This window comes from Eurytemora carolleeae, unplaced genomic scaffold (genome assembly GCF_000591075.1).
Source record: "Eurytemora carolleeae unplaced genomic scaffold, Eaff_2.0 scaffold949, whole genome shotgun sequence".
Taxonomy (NCBI): domain Eukaryota; kingdom Metazoa; phylum Arthropoda; class Copepoda; order Calanoida; family Temoridae; genus Eurytemora; species Eurytemora carolleeae.
In genome coordinates, this window is record NW_019396973.1 from 85,507 (window position 1) to 106,051 (window position 20,545).

Sequence of the window (20,545 nt, forward strand, 5' to 3'; positions counted from 1 at the left end):
ATCTTAAAAAACAAAGCTTGTACAAAAATATTAGTGGATATTTATTTATTTCTAAAATACATTCTCTGAATCAAGAATTTCATTATGCTAATACATCCACAGTGTTAAAATTGTATGATATATATACTTGTGATTTCTATGGCTCAAATCTCTGGGATTTATACAGTAATTAAAAGACAGAATTTAAGGATTATATTATAGGTTTAGGAAATTGAATTAGAAGATAGGAATAAGAATGTGACTAGCTGAATGGATTATTTGTAAACGTTAGATTTTGGAATTGATGTTCACGTCAGGATTTATGAATAGGATTAATAGGTAGGATTAAGTGAATGAATTAGCGTTAAAGCAAATTGTAATTTTTTAGGACGAAGAGAATACAGTTTCAAGAGGACAATCAAATACGATTCTCATATGCTCGACAAACCAGACTTCGTTGGGTCTTATGAGATTGGAGATTATGTTTACTTCTTCCTCAGGTAACTGACTGACTGTCTGACTGACTGACTNGCCGGGTGGGGGTTTAATGTTTTAATTTGTAAATTTAAAAAAGTTGTTTGGTTTGGTCTTTTTGAAAAATTTGCCGGAAGTTGTTTCTTTTTAGAAATTGCATACAGAGTGATCCATTCTTAATGAAATTATAGTTTTTCGAATGTTACGCTGACAGGTTAAGGGAGGAGGAGGGGGGACTTCAAAGTTTAAAACCGGTTTTCCACATACCGACACGGTCTTCATAAACTTCTACCTACCTTCACCCCCTGAAATAATATTCCTCGCAATTTTTATTTAATCTCTCTAGCAAATTTCGTCTGATTTTATTTTATTACTAAAGGTTGTATCTTATATTTTTCTATTATAATTTAAGATGTTTTAGTAACCCTGCAAAGTCTAAGGGGATTTTGGCCCCTGCCGTTCGTTGCATGGCTCGGAATGATCCGTGCCATCCTCTCCTTCGCAAATGACCCCTGCCGTTTGGTTCCGCTGGGACATCCTATTCCTACCCAATCTATCTATCCATTTCTGTGTCTATCTAGAGTGTACGCCATTCTATTCCATCTGAAAAATCCAAACAAACAAATCCGCAGATTTATCCGTTCTCCAAATATACTTTTCGTAGATTTCTTTTAAACATTTGTGAATAATGTATTGTTTACAGTTATTTAAACATTTTCAGAGGAAATAATGTAGTGAATTGCGTTCAGAGAACAAAGAATTAATTATTAAGCACGTAGAAGTTACCGAAAAATAAAAATGAGAATAATTTTAAGGTTAGAATCAAGATTATCAGATTTTTTAGATTATAATTTATTGCTTCCTTTACATGAATCATAATGGACCGGCCTTTAATGACAATAAAGTTAGTTTTTTACATTACATTAACAGATTGGGTAATTTTCTAGAGAACTATTTTTGTACCCTCCCCCCACAAACCCCGGACCCCCCCTCCTATCACTTTTGTACATGGATCTCATATGTAACACATGGATATAATTGGTCATGTGGCCGCAGCGCTCGACCCCCAAGCCTGTCCGAGCCGCAGAGCTCGGCCCAGAAATATAGTCTTAACCTCCTAACTCTAAAATAATACAAAATCAATAATAATAATCTTGCCGAAAATTAGTGGTCATGTACAAAATTGTTCCTAATATATATCTTTAACAATTTTTTCAGTGTTGCCTGTTTCCTGGGGGTGTGTTTTGCCCGCCCACAGGCTGAGGAGATACGCCCACCCCTCTCCTCCTACCTATCCTGCGGAAAACTATTTTACAGGAAAACAATCAGTCAAAGACGATTAGATTTTTATCTCAACATTTTTACTCGGAACGATTTATTAGATTATTTTAATCAAAAGTTTTTCCAATTAGCTACCCTTAACACTTTTACCTCAAGGATATTTTCATTTCCAACATAGGTTAAAATCTGACCACTTTTTGTAATTAAAGTATAGATTTTTTTTGTTGTTTCTTAAACAATTAATATTAAAATTGTTTTTTAGATAAAGAAGTCTCTTTATTTACTATTACAATCAAATTTAACTATCTAAAATTGTTTTATATTTGGACCACCCGGCCCATAATAATACTCTTTAAAATCTAGTTTCTTGGAAAGTCTGTGGTTATTTTTTAGTGCCTACAAATTACTAATTTAAAAAAATTATTTTTGACTTTTTTTAACGAACAGTCTGGTCTATTGTTATTTATTTTAACTTACATTAAAAAACTAATTTAGATTTTTAAGAATATTTTGAACTTTTTGTTTTGCTAGAACTGTGCATATGGACGAAGCAAGGAACTCGTTGTATGTTGGAGCAATGGACCGGGTTATAAAGTAAATTTTACTTAACTTTTATTCCTTTATGTCCTCGTGCATTATATCCCGAAATTAATAATTTGTTCGTACAAATTTTTGGTCTAAAACCTAAACTTAAAAAAATATTCAGTCTTTTTTTGTGCTTTTGTAATTGAAATGATTTATTCTAACTATTTACAGGGAAGTTAAGGGAATTTTACGTTACCAAGGGTTCCCGAGACCAAGGCGAAATTGGTCGAGGGAACCCGTGGTTAAGTATATAATTTTTTATTTCTTGAAAAAGTAGTTTTACACAATTTTATCGTCTTTTGAGATGAAAATACGCGAATTTTTTCATATTAACTTCACAGAGCGGGTGGTTATTTTCTTAATTATCCCAAGGGATGTAAAGTAACCTTACGTTCTTGTGTTTGGGGAATAGTAATGTTGGTGAAAGGGCGGTAAATATATTAATTTATGACAGAGATTTTTAATTTTCCTTTTTTCCTCCTCCTAGGGTGAATCTGAACAACGTCTCTGAAACTAACTGTGACTCCAACAGTCTTCTTCTGGAACCAAGCAATGTCGGCAGCTGTGTTTCAAAGGAACAAACTTGTTCATTAATCAATCAGCCAATTAGATAATCAATTAAATGATCGATAACGAATTAAATAAGCCAAGAATTCGATTGAGAACCATGCAATCAATTAATCAATCACTCAATCAATCAATCAACATTCAACAAAGCAATTTATCATTTTGAGAAAACTTTAATTCTGCCGAAGTAGTGATAATTAAGATTAAAAAGGCTATTCAGAAGGCTTGACATCTGATATTTTCGTTTATCTATATTCTATCTATATAATAAAACAAAACACTCATATATATATATATATATATATGTTGCCGTTAGCCGGCCAAACCGCTGGACAGAATGGGCTGAAATTTTTTGTGGACACTCATTGGTGGCCGGGGGGGGGGGGGGTGTTATATGCTAAAAAAATTCAAAATTTTTAAAAAAATTTCCACGGGCCCTTCAGCATAAACCATGGATAAACTGAATTACAATTTTTATTTTGTTCTTAAATTCTGTATATCATTTTATTCTAAACAAAATTCCGTTTTGGAGTGCCTGTGCAGCGCTTGGCAACACTTTAGATTCAAGCTATTTGGGTTCTGAGAAGAATGCATAATAGATCCCTATTTTTTCAGCGGTGAAAATTAAAATTCAACCAAAATTTGGTTTTTCCGAGATCAGAACTATTGTGTGGAGTATCTTTAATCTTGAACGCTTGATCTTGATATCCAATGTGGGCATTTTTGAATTTGAGGATCAATGCTTGATCCCGTAGGGTATGACCGCGATGGGATATCAAAGAGTAATTAAATAAATCCGCTAGTCTGCATAGGATGGAGAATGGAGATCAATGCATGTCCCGAGATTTACAAAACAAAAGCTCGGACTTCCGTTGCTTTTAATATTTGCCTTTTTACTGGTTTTTAATGTAATTTTTATTACCCTTCAATGTCTTATTGACGATCTTAAAAGAACGAGTTGGTTTAGGGCAAATCTGAGAATTATGATTGTCGGAATCATATTCGAGTCATCACGCCAATAGGAGATGGAGAAATGTAAATATGTTGTCTTTTTTCTTTTTTTGCTACAGTGATAACCAGAAAACAGTGGAACGTGAAGACGACATTGCGGCAATATTTAAATGTATTTGATGTTGTTTCAAAGCAATTAAATCACTAATTAAGTAAAATTTGCACTGAACAATTACTGTGCTTCATGCTCATTGGAATTTTTAAAATTACAACTTGATTCTAAAAGTCGTCTTTCTATTTCAAAGTTTTCTGGTTATCAGTGAAGAGTGTCCACCGCGCCAAAAGCTTATTTCATAAGATAAATTTGTGTGTGAGCACAAATTGCGTAAATTCAGTTTGTGCCAAAATTTCATTTCCCTTGGCGACAAAAAAAAAATGTGCAAATTGCGGCTCGAAAATTACATTTGAATTTGCAGATTGGAAGTAGGCCGGCCCTTAAAGTTTGATTTGATTTGTGCTATAATTTTGATACACTTGACAGCAAAAAAGTGTGCAAATTACGGCGCACACGAAAATTCACAACGATTTTTGAATTTTGCCAGTAATCTCCCATGCTTATTTTGAGTCTTTATTTAAGGAAAAAAATGTATCCACCAGGATAGCCTATCAATATTTTTTGATTTTTATAATGAATAAAAAATCTAAAAAAATAGATAGAAAATATTAATATTTGCAACATTTTATTATTATTTATTTTCTAGGCTTTATGTTTGCGGAACAAATGCGCATAATCCCGCGGATTTGGTTGTTTTCGCAAACCTTACTAACCCAGGAAGCCAACATATTCCAGGTTAATATTTTGAAAAATATTTTTTGCTCTTTAGATATAAAAAAGTAGAAATAGAGGTGGATTTATCCCTTTTCTAGAGACGTATCTATGGTTTCCAGGGATGTTTCAGGCCCCAACGGGTGCTGAACCACCCACTGGAAAGAAATGAAAAATGTTAAAGCCATACAAATTCCTGAGCACGCCCCTGTACAAGATTATTGATAAACATACCACCTAGGGATTGGAAGTGGTATCGGGAAGTGTCCCTTTGATCCTGAAGATAACAGTACCGCTATATGGGTGGAGAACGGAAATCCAGGTAATCTTAGGGTTAACCTTCCAGAACAGTTCACCTGACTCAACTGACAAGCCACTTATAGATTTAGAAAATAACTGTAAATTTTGAGCAAAAATCTGCCAGTTTGAGAGCACAAATCTGCCAATCAGGGAATAAACTACCATGTAACAGAAATAAAATGCCAATTTGACCCAAAAATGATAATAGAGATATTTAGTTGGTAACATTCTTCTTAATGCAAGACAAACCTGCCATTAAGTAATAAGTATGTCACAAATAACAACTTGGCACATAAAATCTGCCACAAATATAATCTAAATGCATAAAATCTGCCACAAATATAATCTAAATGCATAAAATCTGCCACAAAAATTATGAATGAGCCCTTCCTCTTTTGCTTTTAACCTGACCTGCCACATTTTGGAACCCTGCAGTTTATCTATCGTTAAATTTTTTAAATTTTACGACCTATTTTTTTAAATCCATTTACAGCCTCCATGATTTAACTATTCAGGTGGACTAGCCGCGCTATACTCAGGAACTAACGCGGAGTTTACTAAAGCTGATTCTGTTATATTCAGAACAGATCTTCATAATCCAAACTCAGGTAGGAGATAGGATTAGAATTAGGAGATAGGATTAGAATTAGGAGATAGGATAAGAATTANGACTGACTGACTGACTGACTGACTGACTGACTGACTGACTGACTGACTGACTGACTGACTGACTGACTGACTGACTGACTGACTGACTGACTGACTGACTGACTGACTGACTGACTGACTGACTGACTGACTGACTGACTGACTGACTGACTGACTGACTGACTGACTGACTGACTGACTGACTGACTGACTGACTGACTGACTGACTGACTGACTGACTGACTGACTGACTGACTGACTGACTGACTGACTGACTGACTGACTGACTGACTGACTGACTGACTGACTGACTGACTGACTGACTGACTGACTGACTGACTGACTGACTGACTGACTGACTGACTGACTGACTGACTGACTGACTGACTGACTGACTGACTGACTGACTGACTGACTGACTGACTGACTGACTGACTGACTGACTGACTGACTGACTGACTGACTGACTGACTGACTGACTGACTGACTGACTGACTGACTGACTGACTGACTGACTGACTGACTGACTGACTGACTGACTGACTGACTGACTGACTGACTGACTGACTGACTGACTGACTGACTGACTGACTGACTGACTGACTGACTGACTGACTGACTGACTGACTGACTGACTGACTGACTGACTGACTGACTGACTGACTGACTGACTGACTGACTGACTGACTGACTGACTGACTGACTGACTGACTGACTGACTGACTGACTGACTGACTGACTGACTGACTGACTGACTGACTGACTGACTGACTGACTGACTGACTGACTGACTGACTGACTGACTGACTGACTGACTGACTGACTGACTGACTGACTGACTGACTGACTGACTGACTGACTGACTGACTGACTGACTGACTGACTGACTGACTGACTGACTGACTGACCTATGTAAACTATACATTATACACTGTACAGGGAGATTGCTGTAGAGTACATGAACTGTGGGAAAGGAATTTTCTCAAGGATTGCTCGAGTTTGTAAACGAGATACAGGTAATTATTTTATCATATACTAGTCTTGCCTAGGTTACTCATAGTTACTCCCGCCGTTTATCCGCTCTTGGTCTCAAATTATGAATTTACCAATTTTTTACCCACTCAACTTAGAATCTCAATACCAAGCTAAGAACATTCCAGTGGTTATCTCAAGTTTCCCAACCAAAATTTGAGGCAAATTGGTCATGGAATTCCTGAGTTAGGATCAGACATACAAACGTTAAAATTGATAATAAAAAAGCCACTTTTTTAACTGTTTTGATACTGTTTACCCAAAAATCTATTTAGGATTCCCCCCAAAATATTTGTTCCCCATTTTGTTTTTTGTCCTTTTGATTGTCTTTAATAATGTTTTTTTGTTATCAGAGCCATTTTGATGGTCACTGTTTTTGTATTTGTTTCTGTTATCTTATCCATATATATATATTATATGTATATACAACATCTCTTTTTGTTTGTCTGTTCAATCATAACTCATGAGCACCTTGACTGATTTGCCCCAAATGTTTATTGGAGAATTCAGGAGAATCACTTGGTTAATAGAGATTGAGTGGGTTGACTTTTACAGGGATAACTTTTTTATCAGACAAAACTGGGTTCCCAAGGTAGTTTCTTCAATTTTTGTATTTTATATATTTTTTATATTTTATATGAAATATTTGTTGAGGTGGAAAGAATATACTGCTACAGAACTGGGCAACCTACCTTAAAGCAAAACTTAACTGTTCCATACCAGGTATAGTTTTATGAAATATATATATATAAACAAATAATAAATAAAATATTTGGTTTTTTTATTCAATTTGTAAACATCTTAAAAGTTTTATTCCCAAAATGGGAAGAATCAATTATTTTAGTTGGAATCAAAAGTTACGGAAACATGAATAATTTCAAGAAGGACAAAAAATTACCCTAAAGGAAAGAGATAATTAATAATTAATAATAATTTGAAAAAGATGACTAGAAATAATCGTAAAGGAATTAGAAATAATCAAAGGATTTAGATATGATCTAAATAAGAAGTGTTCACTAAAAAATGGTGCATATATATTCTGGAAGGAAAAGGAAAGAATAATTGAAAATATAAACTATAAGGAGAGATAAAAAAATTATAAATTAAAAGATTGTTAGAGTATTTTAAAGGGTGTGCCAGGCAATGTATGGTAGTTGAACTGAGAATGTAGTATTGTGGAGACATTTTTTAGGATTAATTTGAGACATAACGTTTTAATAATGTATAATTACTGAGTCTGAGCGCAAAGTCGACGTTCAAAACATCTATTTGGGGTGGTTACGTTTTGAGAATCGATTTAAAAAAAATAGATCAAATGATGACAAAAAATGTAAAGTAAGCTAATTAGATGTTAAAGGGACTGTAAAGGAAAAATGAAAGGGGGTATATGGATGAAACCTGCGAATCTCAGGTGTTGAACGATACATATAAGACATCTTTCTGATGTTCCTGTCTCCAGAAATTGATATAAAACTGTATCAAAATTATACGAGAATCTATATATATATGAAATGTATAAAAGTAATAGTTTTAAACTTTAAACAGATTATATTCAGCAAATACGCAAACAATCTGAAAACGATTATATCCCACAGAAACCTGAGAATCGCAGGTTTTTTTTAAAGTCCGTATTACGTTACAAGAACTCCCGCCAAATGAGAGTGCAGTATACTGGTCACGTGAAACAGACGGAATTCACGTGACCAGCCTGAGATTCTCAGATTTCATCCTATACCCCGTTTCATTTTTCCTTCACAGTCCCTTCAAGGAACGGTATTTCTCAATTGAGATTTTCTCAATAAATCCATGTTAGAATCAAGTATTTCTTTTTCATCATTATATTAAATTTCTTATTCTTTATGAATTTGTTCGCAGATTTCTTCAAAATGTTAAAATGTCGTCTTTTCAATAAAAATGCCAGTAAATCTACTGAAATGTGAACAATGAGACATTACAGAAACCAAAAACTGAAAAAGATTACTTATTTTCGATGATAATAGTTAATTTTTATTTTCTCAACCTGTTCCTAAACAATTAATCAGTTTAACGTGGAAGTTTTACTACATTTTTCGTCATCGTTATTTAATAATTTTAAAAAAATCGATTCTCAAAACGAAACCACGTAACCATGTAAACGTATTATGATTCTAGCTGAACGTCGACTTTGCGCTCAAACTCAGAAATTATACATCATTTAAATGTTTTTTATGTTTCAAATGAATCCTAAAAAATTTCTCCACATTACTAGATTCTCAGTTGAACCATAATACATTGCCGGTCACTCCTTTAAAGGAAAAATAATGATGGATTTGAAAGATTGGCGTAATATTTATTCCAAGGATAAGAGAAAAAATAACAACTGAAAGCTCGCTATAAACATATAAACCCAAAAGAAAAATAAATCTGTTTTCAGGAGAGTTTCCGTTTTATTTCAATGAGATTCAGAGTGTTTACAAGATTCCGGACGATGATACAAAGTAAGTTTTTTTTTAACCACCGACAAATTGAAAATATCCAAACTTAAATATTATATAAATATTATTTTATACATATATAAACTGTATTTACTATTAGGTTAAATGGTATATTTTCTAGGTTCTACGCTGTATTTACCACTGGGTTAAATGGTATATTTTCTAGGTTCTACGCTGTATTTACTATTGGGTTAAATGGTATATTTCTAGATTCTACGCTGTATTTACCACTGGGTTAAATGGTATATTTCTAGGTTCTACGCTGTATTTACCACTGGGTTAAATGGTATATTTTCTAGGTTCTACGCTGTATTTACCACTGGGTTAAATGGTATATTTTCTAGGTTCTACGCTGTATTTACAATAGGGTTAAATGGTATATTTCTAGGTTCTACGCTGTATTTGCCACTGGGTTAAATGGTATATTTCTAGGTTCTACGCTGTATTTACCACTGGGTTAAATGGTATATTTCTAGGTTCTACGCTGTATTTACCACTGGGTTAAATGGTCTCCACGGTTCCGCTGTCTGTACTTTTGATTTGGAGGCGGTGCATTCAGCGTTCAACGGGAAATTCAAGGTAAAGTCAAAGCCTTTTGCTATTTTTTTCACTTGGTACATTTTTTAGAGGGTGGAGACTCGGGAGACTGGAGATTGGAAATGATATTTTCTTTTATTTCATAAATTCCAATTATTTCTCTGTAAAGTAAGTCTTTTGGAATCTCATGATGCAGTTAGCCTACCCTGCAATCTCATGATGCAGTTAGCCTATCCTGCAATCTCATGATGCAGTTAGCCTACCTTGCAATCTCATGATGCAGTTAGCCTACCCTGCAATCTCATGATACAGTTAGCCTACCCTGCAATCTCATGATGCAGTTAGCCTATCCTTGCAATCTAATGATGCAGTTAGCCTACCTTGCAATCTCGTGATGCAGTTAGCCTACCCTGCAATCTCATGATACAGTTAGCCTACCCTGCAATCTCATGATGCAGTTAGCCTATCCTGCAATCTCATGATGCAGTTAGCCTATCCTGCAATCTCATGATGCAGTTAGCCTATCCTGCAATCTCATGATGCAGTTAGCCTACCCTGCAATCTCATGATGCAGTTAGCCTATTCTGCAATCTCATGATGCAGTTAGCCTACCCTGCAATCTCATGATGCAGTTAGCCTACCCTGTTTTTGACCTCTTAACCCCATCCTATCTTTCTTTTCCTTAAAAATATTTATTAAATAAAACCGATTTTTTTCGGCAGCCATTAGAAGTACAAAATCTGAGTTAATTAAAAAGTGAAATTTAACTGTAGCTGGATAATTTTATTTATTATTTAAAGAAAATTCATGAACCTATAAAAGTATTTAACTATATAGGAGCAAGCCACTAGTACCTCTGCCTGGTTACCTGTACCCTTGAGTAAAGTTCCTGAACCAAGACCAGGCTCCTGTGTAGAGGACACCAGGTGGGAGATTTTAAGGGACAGTACACGGAAAATTAATTTCTATGGAGTCGTTATTTGATAAATCCTTTAACCTTATCACAACAATTTCAACCTTTATCTTTAAACCTTCAATGGTATCCAGGGAACTGTGGAACAGACAACTGTTATACTCAAGTTATAATTTTTAACAGTCCAATAAAAAATGAATCACAGCAATTGTGCAGTGCACACAGAACCATTTCACTTAAAACCTTGATTTTCAAGTAACATATTGAAACAATGACCATCTGGAGTACCAGGCGTTGCTCAATGCACAATATTTACTCCTGCATTTACCCGCACAAGGTATTAAAATTAGAATTTTTTATGAAGTGCCCGGCGTTGCTCGTGGAATTTCCAAAAAGGCCAAAATTTGTTTTTTATTATTATTGTTTATATTTATATATGAGCGAAGAGCTTTATTATAAAGATAATATTGTTATAATGAAGTCATTCAATCTTACGTGAATTTTATACAAGTTGGACGTGACTGTACATTTGTATAAATACTAGTCACTGTTTAGGGAGTTACCGGATCGTGTTCTCAACTTCATGAGATCTCATCCTTTAATGGACGACGAGGTGGACCACGAGGGCGGAGAACCGGTTTTCTATAAACGAAACGTCGTCTTTACTCATCTTGTTGTGGATAAAATATCAACAGGTAGAAAGTGTTGCAGGGGTGTGTATTTCCTGAAAAATCATTTCCGCCCCCCCCCTCTTTTGAAAATAATTTTTTTCCCCACAAAAGTTAGGTATGTTTGCGCGTAATTTTTTACGGATTTATTCTCTAAATATGGGAAAAAAACTAATTTTTGGTTTAGGTGAACTTTTTTGCCTTTTCATGTTCAATTTTCATTTGCCCCCCCCCCCCCCGGGGAGGGATTTTAGATATACACCCACAACTGTAAATTTGGATGTTTCAAAACGTTAATGCGTTGTTGGAATATCTTTTTCACTTTTTTAAAATCAAATCTTATTTAAAATTTTAAGTTTGAACCATACACAGAAAAACAAACATATCATAACTTCGTACTTCACTGAAGATTTGTACCGGTCCATTAATTAATCACACGGGTCTGCCGCTCTAGTAATTGTAAATTGGCGGTACAGTCCAAACTAGGACCGCAAAAGGTTGGCCCAGCTCGGATAATTAAATGTACACCGCGGTTCTGTGTGTAAAGTACGGTATATTCGAAACATAAACTTCAGCAGCCAGACATTTTACAGGGGTCAATGTATTTTCCTAAATAGGGAGGAAAATAAGGGTATCTGCTGAACCACTGATCCAAGTTTTAGATTAGATATTTCCCTTCTATTCTTATCTCTGTTATTTCCATTTTCCGTGACAATTTTTATCAATAGTTGGTCAGTCAGTTAAGATGAAATCTAAGTTTAAAATGTTTGTTCCAAAATTGAATATTAAGCAGTCCTACAGCACAATATATACATTTTAATTTTGGACACTTTCTAAAAGTTAGAACTTAATGTAATTGGCTAGAATGAGAACACTTTTTCAGTTAAACAAACAATTTTCTAAAAATAATAAAGTAAAGCTTTTGATACCTGTGATGTTGACATTCTACTGAGCAAGCTTGATCACTATGGATTTCGTACTTATTGTTCAAAATTATTTTAATGGAAGAAAACAATTTATTTCAATTAGGGGTGTTGACTCTTCACTTAAAGAAATCTCTTGTGGTGTACCACAAGGGTCGAAATTAGGACCAATTTTATTTCTAATTCTTATCAATGACCTTCCTAAAGCATAAGATAAAATCGCACCCTTATCTCTGATAGTTCTCCTCAAATCTATTTAATTGAATTTTTTTGTTATGATTATTGATATTCGGTGGAAAAAATAATCACAACAGCCAAGAGCAATTTTCCACCTAATTGCTTTATACTTGTACTGTTGAAATAATTAGCAATTTGTAATTTTAAACTCGTTCTGTACACAGATACATATGTGCTTTAGCAATGAACTCTATCTATCTATCTATCCAGGGAACTGTTGAGGGTGAACCTATCCGTGCAATGGAGATCTCCAGGAGGAAGCGTATGCTCTACATCACCTCGGACAACGGGATCAGGCAGATTAACCTCAACATGTGCTCCGCCAGGTATATCACCAGGGGGTAAATCATAGATATATTAATTTATCTACAGAGGTCGGCTTTTATATCTACATTGAGGACGAATTTTCTATTTAAGTTTTGATTTCTAACCAGCTTTTTTAAATTACAATAAAAGAAAACAAGAGAAGATTTTATTGACAGCTTCTCTTTGTTCCATGTTTATGTGTATCCATGCTGCTTGAAAGATTGTAGAAATCAACAATTAAAAATCGAAAGTCGTCTACATTGTATTAATATATATGACGACAACTGTATGATGTATATTTTGTTAAAAATCATTTCCTTCCCCCCCATACCCTTCTTCAACTAAAATGCAGAAATTGTCTCGTGAACATTACTCATTTTTTCGCATTTCCTTAATAAAAAAAAGCGAATTGGCTAAATTTTCCTTTTATCTGTTTCCAAAAAAATCGCAAAAAAGGAAAAATTTCGTGATTGTTTTTTAACTTTTTATTTTTCACACGATGATATTTGTCTAGGTATGAGAGCTGCCTGCAATGTAGCCTGGACCCTATGTGTGGATGGGATAGAGAGAGAGGAGTCTGCTCCGGGTACACATCCACCCTACTCTCAGATCCAACCCGGAGCAAGGACGGACTCTGTGATTCTTCAATCTTTAAGAGGTCATTTTAAAATAACTTATTCAATAATATTATTAACTGTATTCGATCTACAGGGTAACTCACAAAGGAAGCGACTTCAGAGACGACTGTACGGATTTCATACCGTCATCTGTTTAATTTCTTATAATCACGATTCCCTCCAACTTTAACTTGTTTGTTTCTTTGTCATATCATGAAATAAACCAGTAGAGAACTATAATCTAAGGCAATAATTTGACCCAAAATATTATCTGATAAGGATCATACAAATATTCAACCAAAAAACTGAACATTTATTTTATCAACAACATGAATTTCATGATTTATGCCAGGCAATATCCGGGATACTTCTATTATATATAGACTAGAGTTAACCACAAAGGATGAGACTGTAAAGACGACGTAAAATAGCCTTTTAATGGACTGTCTAATGATTTTGCAAAGAAAGAAATAAGTTTACTGTTGCTAACCATATATGTAAGGAAACAGACTGTATAAATTCCGTACAGTCGTCTCTGAAGTCTCATTCTTTCTGGGTAACTCTGTAATATATTTATAATTGTATTGTATTATTTCTTTTTAAATTTCAGAAAGTTGATTGCTAACTTTGGTCAAAGTATTCATCTCTCCTGTTCTGTAGGTTTGTAACAAATTTTAGTTTCAAATTTTCTTGTGTTGAAATACAGGCCCATTTTGGTATTAACAAAGACAATTCAAATTCGTAATATGCTTTTATGCTCCTGCTCTGTAGGTTTGTAACACATTTTAGTTTCAAATTTTCTGGTGTTGAAATACAGGCCCATTTTGGTATTAGCAAAGACAATTCAAATTCGTAATATGCTTTTATGCTCCTGCTCTGTAGGTTTGTAACACATTTTAGTTTCAAATTTTCTTGTGTTGAAATACAGGCCCATTTTGGTATTCAGCAATTAACAACTCTCTGTAGGGATTTACGTGTTTTTACCCTTGTTAAGCTCGGTTTATAGGTATTAAAGCTAAATAGGAATAAAGGACCATAAGTTGGATCAATCTAAAAACTGGTACAAATGACCTAACATATTTTTCTTGTTATCCAAAAATGTAAATTAATATAACGGATTTTTTAAAAAAGGAATGAAAAATCATAATTACTACAAAGGAACTAATCCCTATATCTTTGCAATCTGGTGGTGTACACCTTTGAAATTTAAAATTGAGATTATTTAGTCCAACAAAATCCTTAGATTGAAATATCTAAGGTCTACGACATTGGGTTGCAAAGAAATAGGTATTAGAAAATTAGAGCTTGTCCCAAAACTGATTCTTTGGATTCATATATATATTAATTATAGTAACACTTGCACTGTAAGCTTTTTTTCTTCTTTTTTAACTGTCCTTATTTCAGGGAAGAGTGCTGTAACCTCAGATTCTGGTGTTGAGTGGCATCACTACAGCAAAACAAAGGTTTTTTAACATTGCACATCCGACATTTTGTTCTATCTTTTGACTTTTGAAAGAATCCTAGTGGTATCTTCTTATATCTATACATTTATTATTTTATCTACACTGATAACCATAAAGCAATGGAATAGGAAGACGACAGAAAATTGAAGTATATGTGATATTGTCACAAAGCAAATAGTTTTACTAGTAACTCATCAAATTACTAATTTAGTGAATTAGGTCTGTTTACACTGAACAATTGCTGTTTCTGTGGACTTAATGTTTAAACTTGATTCTGAAAGTTTTCTTCCTATTTCAGAGTTTTATGGTTATCACTGTATCTAAATCAACCTTCAATCTAACTATCTATCAAATCATTAACCATCGGCATTTTCCGTGTTATTTATTTCATCAAATGCATGGTTGTCCGTTAATAAATATGATGTATAAATTCTAAATTCATGATTCTATTCGACTTTATAGACTACACAACATACATCAATCTATCATGGTTTTATGTATAGACTTAGATATATGCATATGTTTATATTTATAGACTACACAAAATACATACATATGTATAGCTTTTATGTTTAGACTTAGATATACGAATATATTCATATTTTTAGACTACACAACATACATATATCTGTATAGCTTTTATGTATAGACTTAGATATATGTATATATTCATATTTTTAGACTACACAACATACATACATCTGTATAGCTTTTATGTATAGACTTAGATATATTCATATTTATATAATTTCAATGTTACTAATCTATCTATCTATCTATCTATCTAGGGAAGGTACAGGGTAGAGTTGAGGACTGAGAAGCATGTACTCACCAATGACAACGGTCTGGTGGTTATCAGTGTTAGTGACCAGGACAGTGGCAGGTGTACACCACACTAAACTAAGCTAGGGGGGAAGGTGAAACAGGCTGAAATAGGAACTGTAAAAAGTCTCGCCGCGCCATTAAAGTTGATACTGGGTCGACAAAGGATAAGTCGCGCATCACAAAGACCGGTACAAATTTACCTGAGTCCGTCGTGACAGTACATACAATACTTACAGGGACTGTAATTGTTATTTCAAGTGAACCTCCAGGCAAAGATGGCAATGTCCGACTCACAACGGTACCCATAAAAGCTTTGTCTAATTAAGTAAGAATTAGATATCAATGTTCAAAATAAAAAAAAATATTTTCATTGTGGTTTCTTTACAAAAGTGACTTGCGCATTTCGACTGCAGGAAAACTATATATATTATAAGAATTTAACACTATTAGACCAAGAAAAAAGACAAAATCTTTCAAATCATTGATCAGATAAAGGTAAAAAAAAATATTAAAGGGACTGTAAGCGTCATTTTAAGTGACCCCTCATACAAAGAGAGGTGATACCTTATTTACAACGGTAATTCGAGAAAATAAATATTAATATTTCTAGAATACAAAACAGATTGCGAAAAAACTGTCAACACAATCACAAGAATTTCCGTGGAAAAATTATGATATATCCATCGCAAGGAACCGTAGTACATTTGAATTTCCGAGCCGGGTTAACTGTTCCTGTATCGCCCGGACATTGGGTAAATAAAGCAGACACTCAATAGGACTAGCCGGTGCAACAAGGTTGACGCGGACATTGGGTAAATAGGACTTCAGGTTGAATTTACTTTTACTGAAGGGTCAGGGGTGCGTGATCGTACTTGATCAATTAAAGGTTTAAAGAGTACTGTTGTGAATTAGGCACGCCATTCTGCAAATGGAAGGCTACTTGAAATTGGGTCTATAGTCTCTTTATGTTGGAGTAAATATGTTTATCTAAGGCCATGCACGGGAATGTTCTTATTATGGTTTTTAGATTCTAATTTGAGAGGGTCGACTACTATACAGGGTTATCCACATAGGTTGAGACTTCANGATTCTTTTAAATCCACAAGAATACTAGATCTTAGACTCGAGCACATTTTTTTTTAAATCCACAAGAATACTAGACCCTAGACTCGAGCAGATTATTTGAAATCTACAAGATTACTAGATCCTAGACTCGAACAGATTATTTGAAATCCACAAGAATACGAGATCCTAGACTCGAGCAGATTCTTATAAATCCTGAAGAATACCAGAACCTAGACCCGAGCAGATTATTTTAAATCCCAAGAATACCAGATCCTAAACTTGAGCAGATTTAAAAAATTTACTAGAAATCCAAATCTTAGACTTAAGCTAATTCTTCAAAATTCACTAGAAATCTAGATCCTAGACTGGTTCAGATTCTTTTTAATTTACATTAATACCAGATCATTGACTCTGGCTAATTCTTTCAAATTCACGAGATTACCAGATCCTAGACTCGAGCTAATTCATTCAAATTCCCCAGAATATCAGATTCTAGGATCGAGCAGATTTCTCCCCTAGAATACCAGACCAGAAATTAGTTGATCATATACCAGAAATCTTACACCAGAAATAAAGTGACTGCCATATATAAGTTGTTACCTAAGTAAACTGTCCTTTAAAATCCAAAGTATTGGCCTAGCTAATTAACCTTACAATGAATATTATTAGTCTTTAACGCTTTACTCATATCTAAAGGATCAAGCCTGATTTTTATTTTTCTGACATTTTCCCAATGCTCAATTTTTTATTAGACTAGTAGTTGATCTCTTATTTATTTTAAGCATGGGACACATTTTTTTGCCATTTTTTTTTAAATCTCTTGCAGCTGCCTAACTCTTGATATGTTACTTGCAGTACATTACTAAGCAATTCTTTGTGTACTGCAGCGTTTATTATGCTTTAGATCAATTTCTTATTATTTACAATTCCGGAAGCTGTTTGTTTACTCGTTATGAAATCTCATGCAATAAGTATTATCATTATCGCTGTAATTATCTAAATTTCTACATTAAAAGTGCATTTACATGTTCTTTTTTTACCCCTCCCTGCTATTAATGTAATGTATAGTGTATAGTAATTAACATCTTTTAAAAAATAAAGTTTTTCCCATTTTTTTCATTTATAAATCTCATTTCAAATATTGTTGCCAGCTCTGTTTTATATTAACTACGTTTATTTACAGTGTGAGTCAAGTTTAATATATATATACTTTGCTTTTCTGTTTGTCTATTCGTATCCAGTAAACGGCTGAACCGATCCGGCCGAAATTTTGTGTGGGACCTCACATGATTACAGGGAAAGTTAGTTGCTCAAAATTACTTAAATTTGTGTCCAAAAATTTTTGATTTTTGAAAAATTTCGAAGATGAGTAAAAATAACCCTTAAATTCGCGAACTTAATTTTGGTTTGAGCCACAATTAAAAGTTGGAATAAAAGATGTACAGGGGGGGGGAGGAACCCTTAAAGTGTGTGCCGCCCCCCCTCTCCCCGAGGCAAAATATATTAAACTTTTATATTCTTATTAATTCGCATTTTATTTCATTTTATATTAAAGGGAGTGACCGGCTATGTAAGATAGTTGAACTGAGTATGCAGTGTTGTGGAAAACTTCTTTAAATTAGGGGTAAACAAAAAAAATATTTCGGCTTGGTTACAAATATGTAAAACTATTTCTCATCAATCATTAAATTAGGTTCTGAGCTATTTTTACAAAAATCTTACGACACACGCCAAGTAAACATTGTTTTTATATAGTTAAATTTAAAAATACAGTTAAAAAAATTCAACATTTTGTAAATTGTTTATAATTTTCAAACATTTTGTTTTTGCAATGAAATCCTTAAACTTCTCAGACATAATAAAATTAAAAATAGTTAAATTCAAAATTGTTCCAAACGTTTTAAAAAGTTTCGGTTTGTATTTGCAGCTAATTTAACCCCAACCAAATTAGATTTTTCACATAGTATTGACCAAGGAACTATATACAGGAACGCCCAACTCAGTTGTACGCATATTATGTACTGTACACTATGGGAGGATTGTAAACAAACCCAGTGCCCCCAAAGAAGTAGGGAAAGGACTACGCTCTGATGTGATATTACAGTTCAACAAAAAACAAAATAATTTATCAAGTTAGAGCGAATACTTATGATTTCTGGTTTTCTGGTCAATATGAAAAAAGCAATATATTATTATCCACCCCTGGGACCCTTTTCCCTCAAAAATGATGCGTTGCCAGTGAATTCTTTGTTTCGATCTCCTCCCAATGCAGTACACGGATTTGACGCATGAGATATGGCGGTCCCTGGTCTATATATTTTTTGGTATTGACTAAAAGGAATTTTCAGTTTATTTAGATTTTTTATTTGACATGTCTGATACACGATCAATATTGAGGACAATATGTCGTTTTCCAATGCATGAACAGTATTTAATTCAGATAATTTACTTCTGTAACCTGACAACACTGAACAATGAAGAAAGTTTTTTTTCCTTTTCAAACATGTTCAAATTCAAAAGTCGGAGACAAACTGTAATTTTTATTTGTCAAAGGCATTGGTAAATGAGTGGCAATAAGGAATTGATTCTTTGCCACAAAACTCAAATTTTCTAAATCTTTGCGATTTGAGGGTGCAAACCTTTGATATTTCACGCTTAGATTAATTGACCTAAATAATTTGTAAATTGAAATACTCTATCTTTACAGTATGGGTTGCAAAGATCTAGTCATTAGAAACTCAGAGTTTGTGACAAAGACTCAATTCCTTGGACAAAATTAGTAGAATTCATCACTGAAATTCATTGAATTTTTCTATTTCATATGAATGGGTACAGACATAAGCTTCAGACAAGCCGAAGTTTATTTAACGAGTGTGTATGCTTGAACCATTATATTGGTCATCAGTAATCTGTATGCAAACCAGCGCCCAGAGACACCGCTAGCTTCCTACTTAATAGTTTATTTTCTCGGCGTGACCCTTCAGTCCCTAGTGATATTTATCCTCTATAGATGTCATCCTAAAATTCAATAACAATTATTTTTCTGTCTCCTTCCTATTTACGTATCGGCATTAATTAAAATGCCTTAAAATGGCCCAAAACTAAAATCTTTCAAACCATCAAAACCATGATATATCTCTAAATTGTTAGTTTTTTGTCTTGGCTAAAATTGAGGTCCATGAATTTTAATTAAAAAACTAGGAGGAGAAAATTTACAGTTTTTATTTACTTTTTTAAAAACCAACTATTTTTCCTCGCCCATTTCTACTTAACACTTCCTGTATAATTGGCAGTGCGCAATGTTCACTGCTAGTGCTGCTTGTTTTGGCAGATTTTCTCTAATTGAGAAATGTACGCGGCATGGGTTCAAGGAGACACATCTTTCTTCCCGCCAATCATCAAAGAGTCCATTAATCATACCCAATTTTTAGATGAATCGCTAGTGGTTTAGTGAACGTTTGGTAAACTCTGAATTAGAAATATACTTTTGACGCTTAATGCCACATTTCAAATTTTAAGATGAATAATCTTTTTTTCTCAAAAAAAGCATAAAAAAAAATTAAGTTACAACTCAAATACAGTAAATACAGTCAACGTTATCAAAATGACTAAATATATCTTCGCCATCTTGTAAAAAACGTAAAAATCTCCTGATCATTCATCAAGTAACGACCGGAAGTCAGAATTTTTGTGAGTCGTCTCTAAATTCCTATATTTTCCAAATTAATTTTCCAGAACAAGAAAAAAAACGATAATTTTGTACCAAAACCAATTTTTTTTGGATCAATCTAAAAAAGTGTTTAAGTGAACGAGCGATTTTTTAGTAACAAATTTTGAAATAAACGATAGTTTTTTTACTTTAACAAACGATTCA

At 33.8% G+C, this 20,545-nt stretch overlaps 1 protein-coding gene across 1 annotated transcript; it reads left to right on the top strand.

Moving 5' to 3' along the window:
* The first annotated feature begins 1,156 nt into the window (after positions 1–1,156).
* LOC111710668 (semaphorin-2A) lies at positions 1,157–15,880 on the top strand. The gene is made up of 19 exons (XM_023484790.1): positions 1,157–1,268; positions 1,672–1,770; positions 2,266–2,328; positions 2,807–2,894; positions 3,854–3,921; positions 4,599–4,687; positions 4,905–4,985; positions 5,479–5,579; positions 6,555–6,627; positions 7,298–7,366; positions 9,057–9,120; positions 9,594–9,696; positions 10,492–10,580; positions 11,123–11,269; positions 12,560–12,721; positions 13,216–13,359; positions 13,929–13,978; positions 14,723–14,781; positions 15,570–15,880. The coding sequence occupies exons 1-19, from the start codon at positions 1,252–1,254 to the stop codon at positions 15,678–15,680; spliced, it is 1,677 nt and encodes a 558-aa protein (XP_023340558.1). The 5' UTR covers positions 1,157–1,251; the 3' UTR covers positions 15,681–15,880.
* The last annotated feature ends 4,665 nt before the right edge of the window (positions 15,881–20,545 follow it).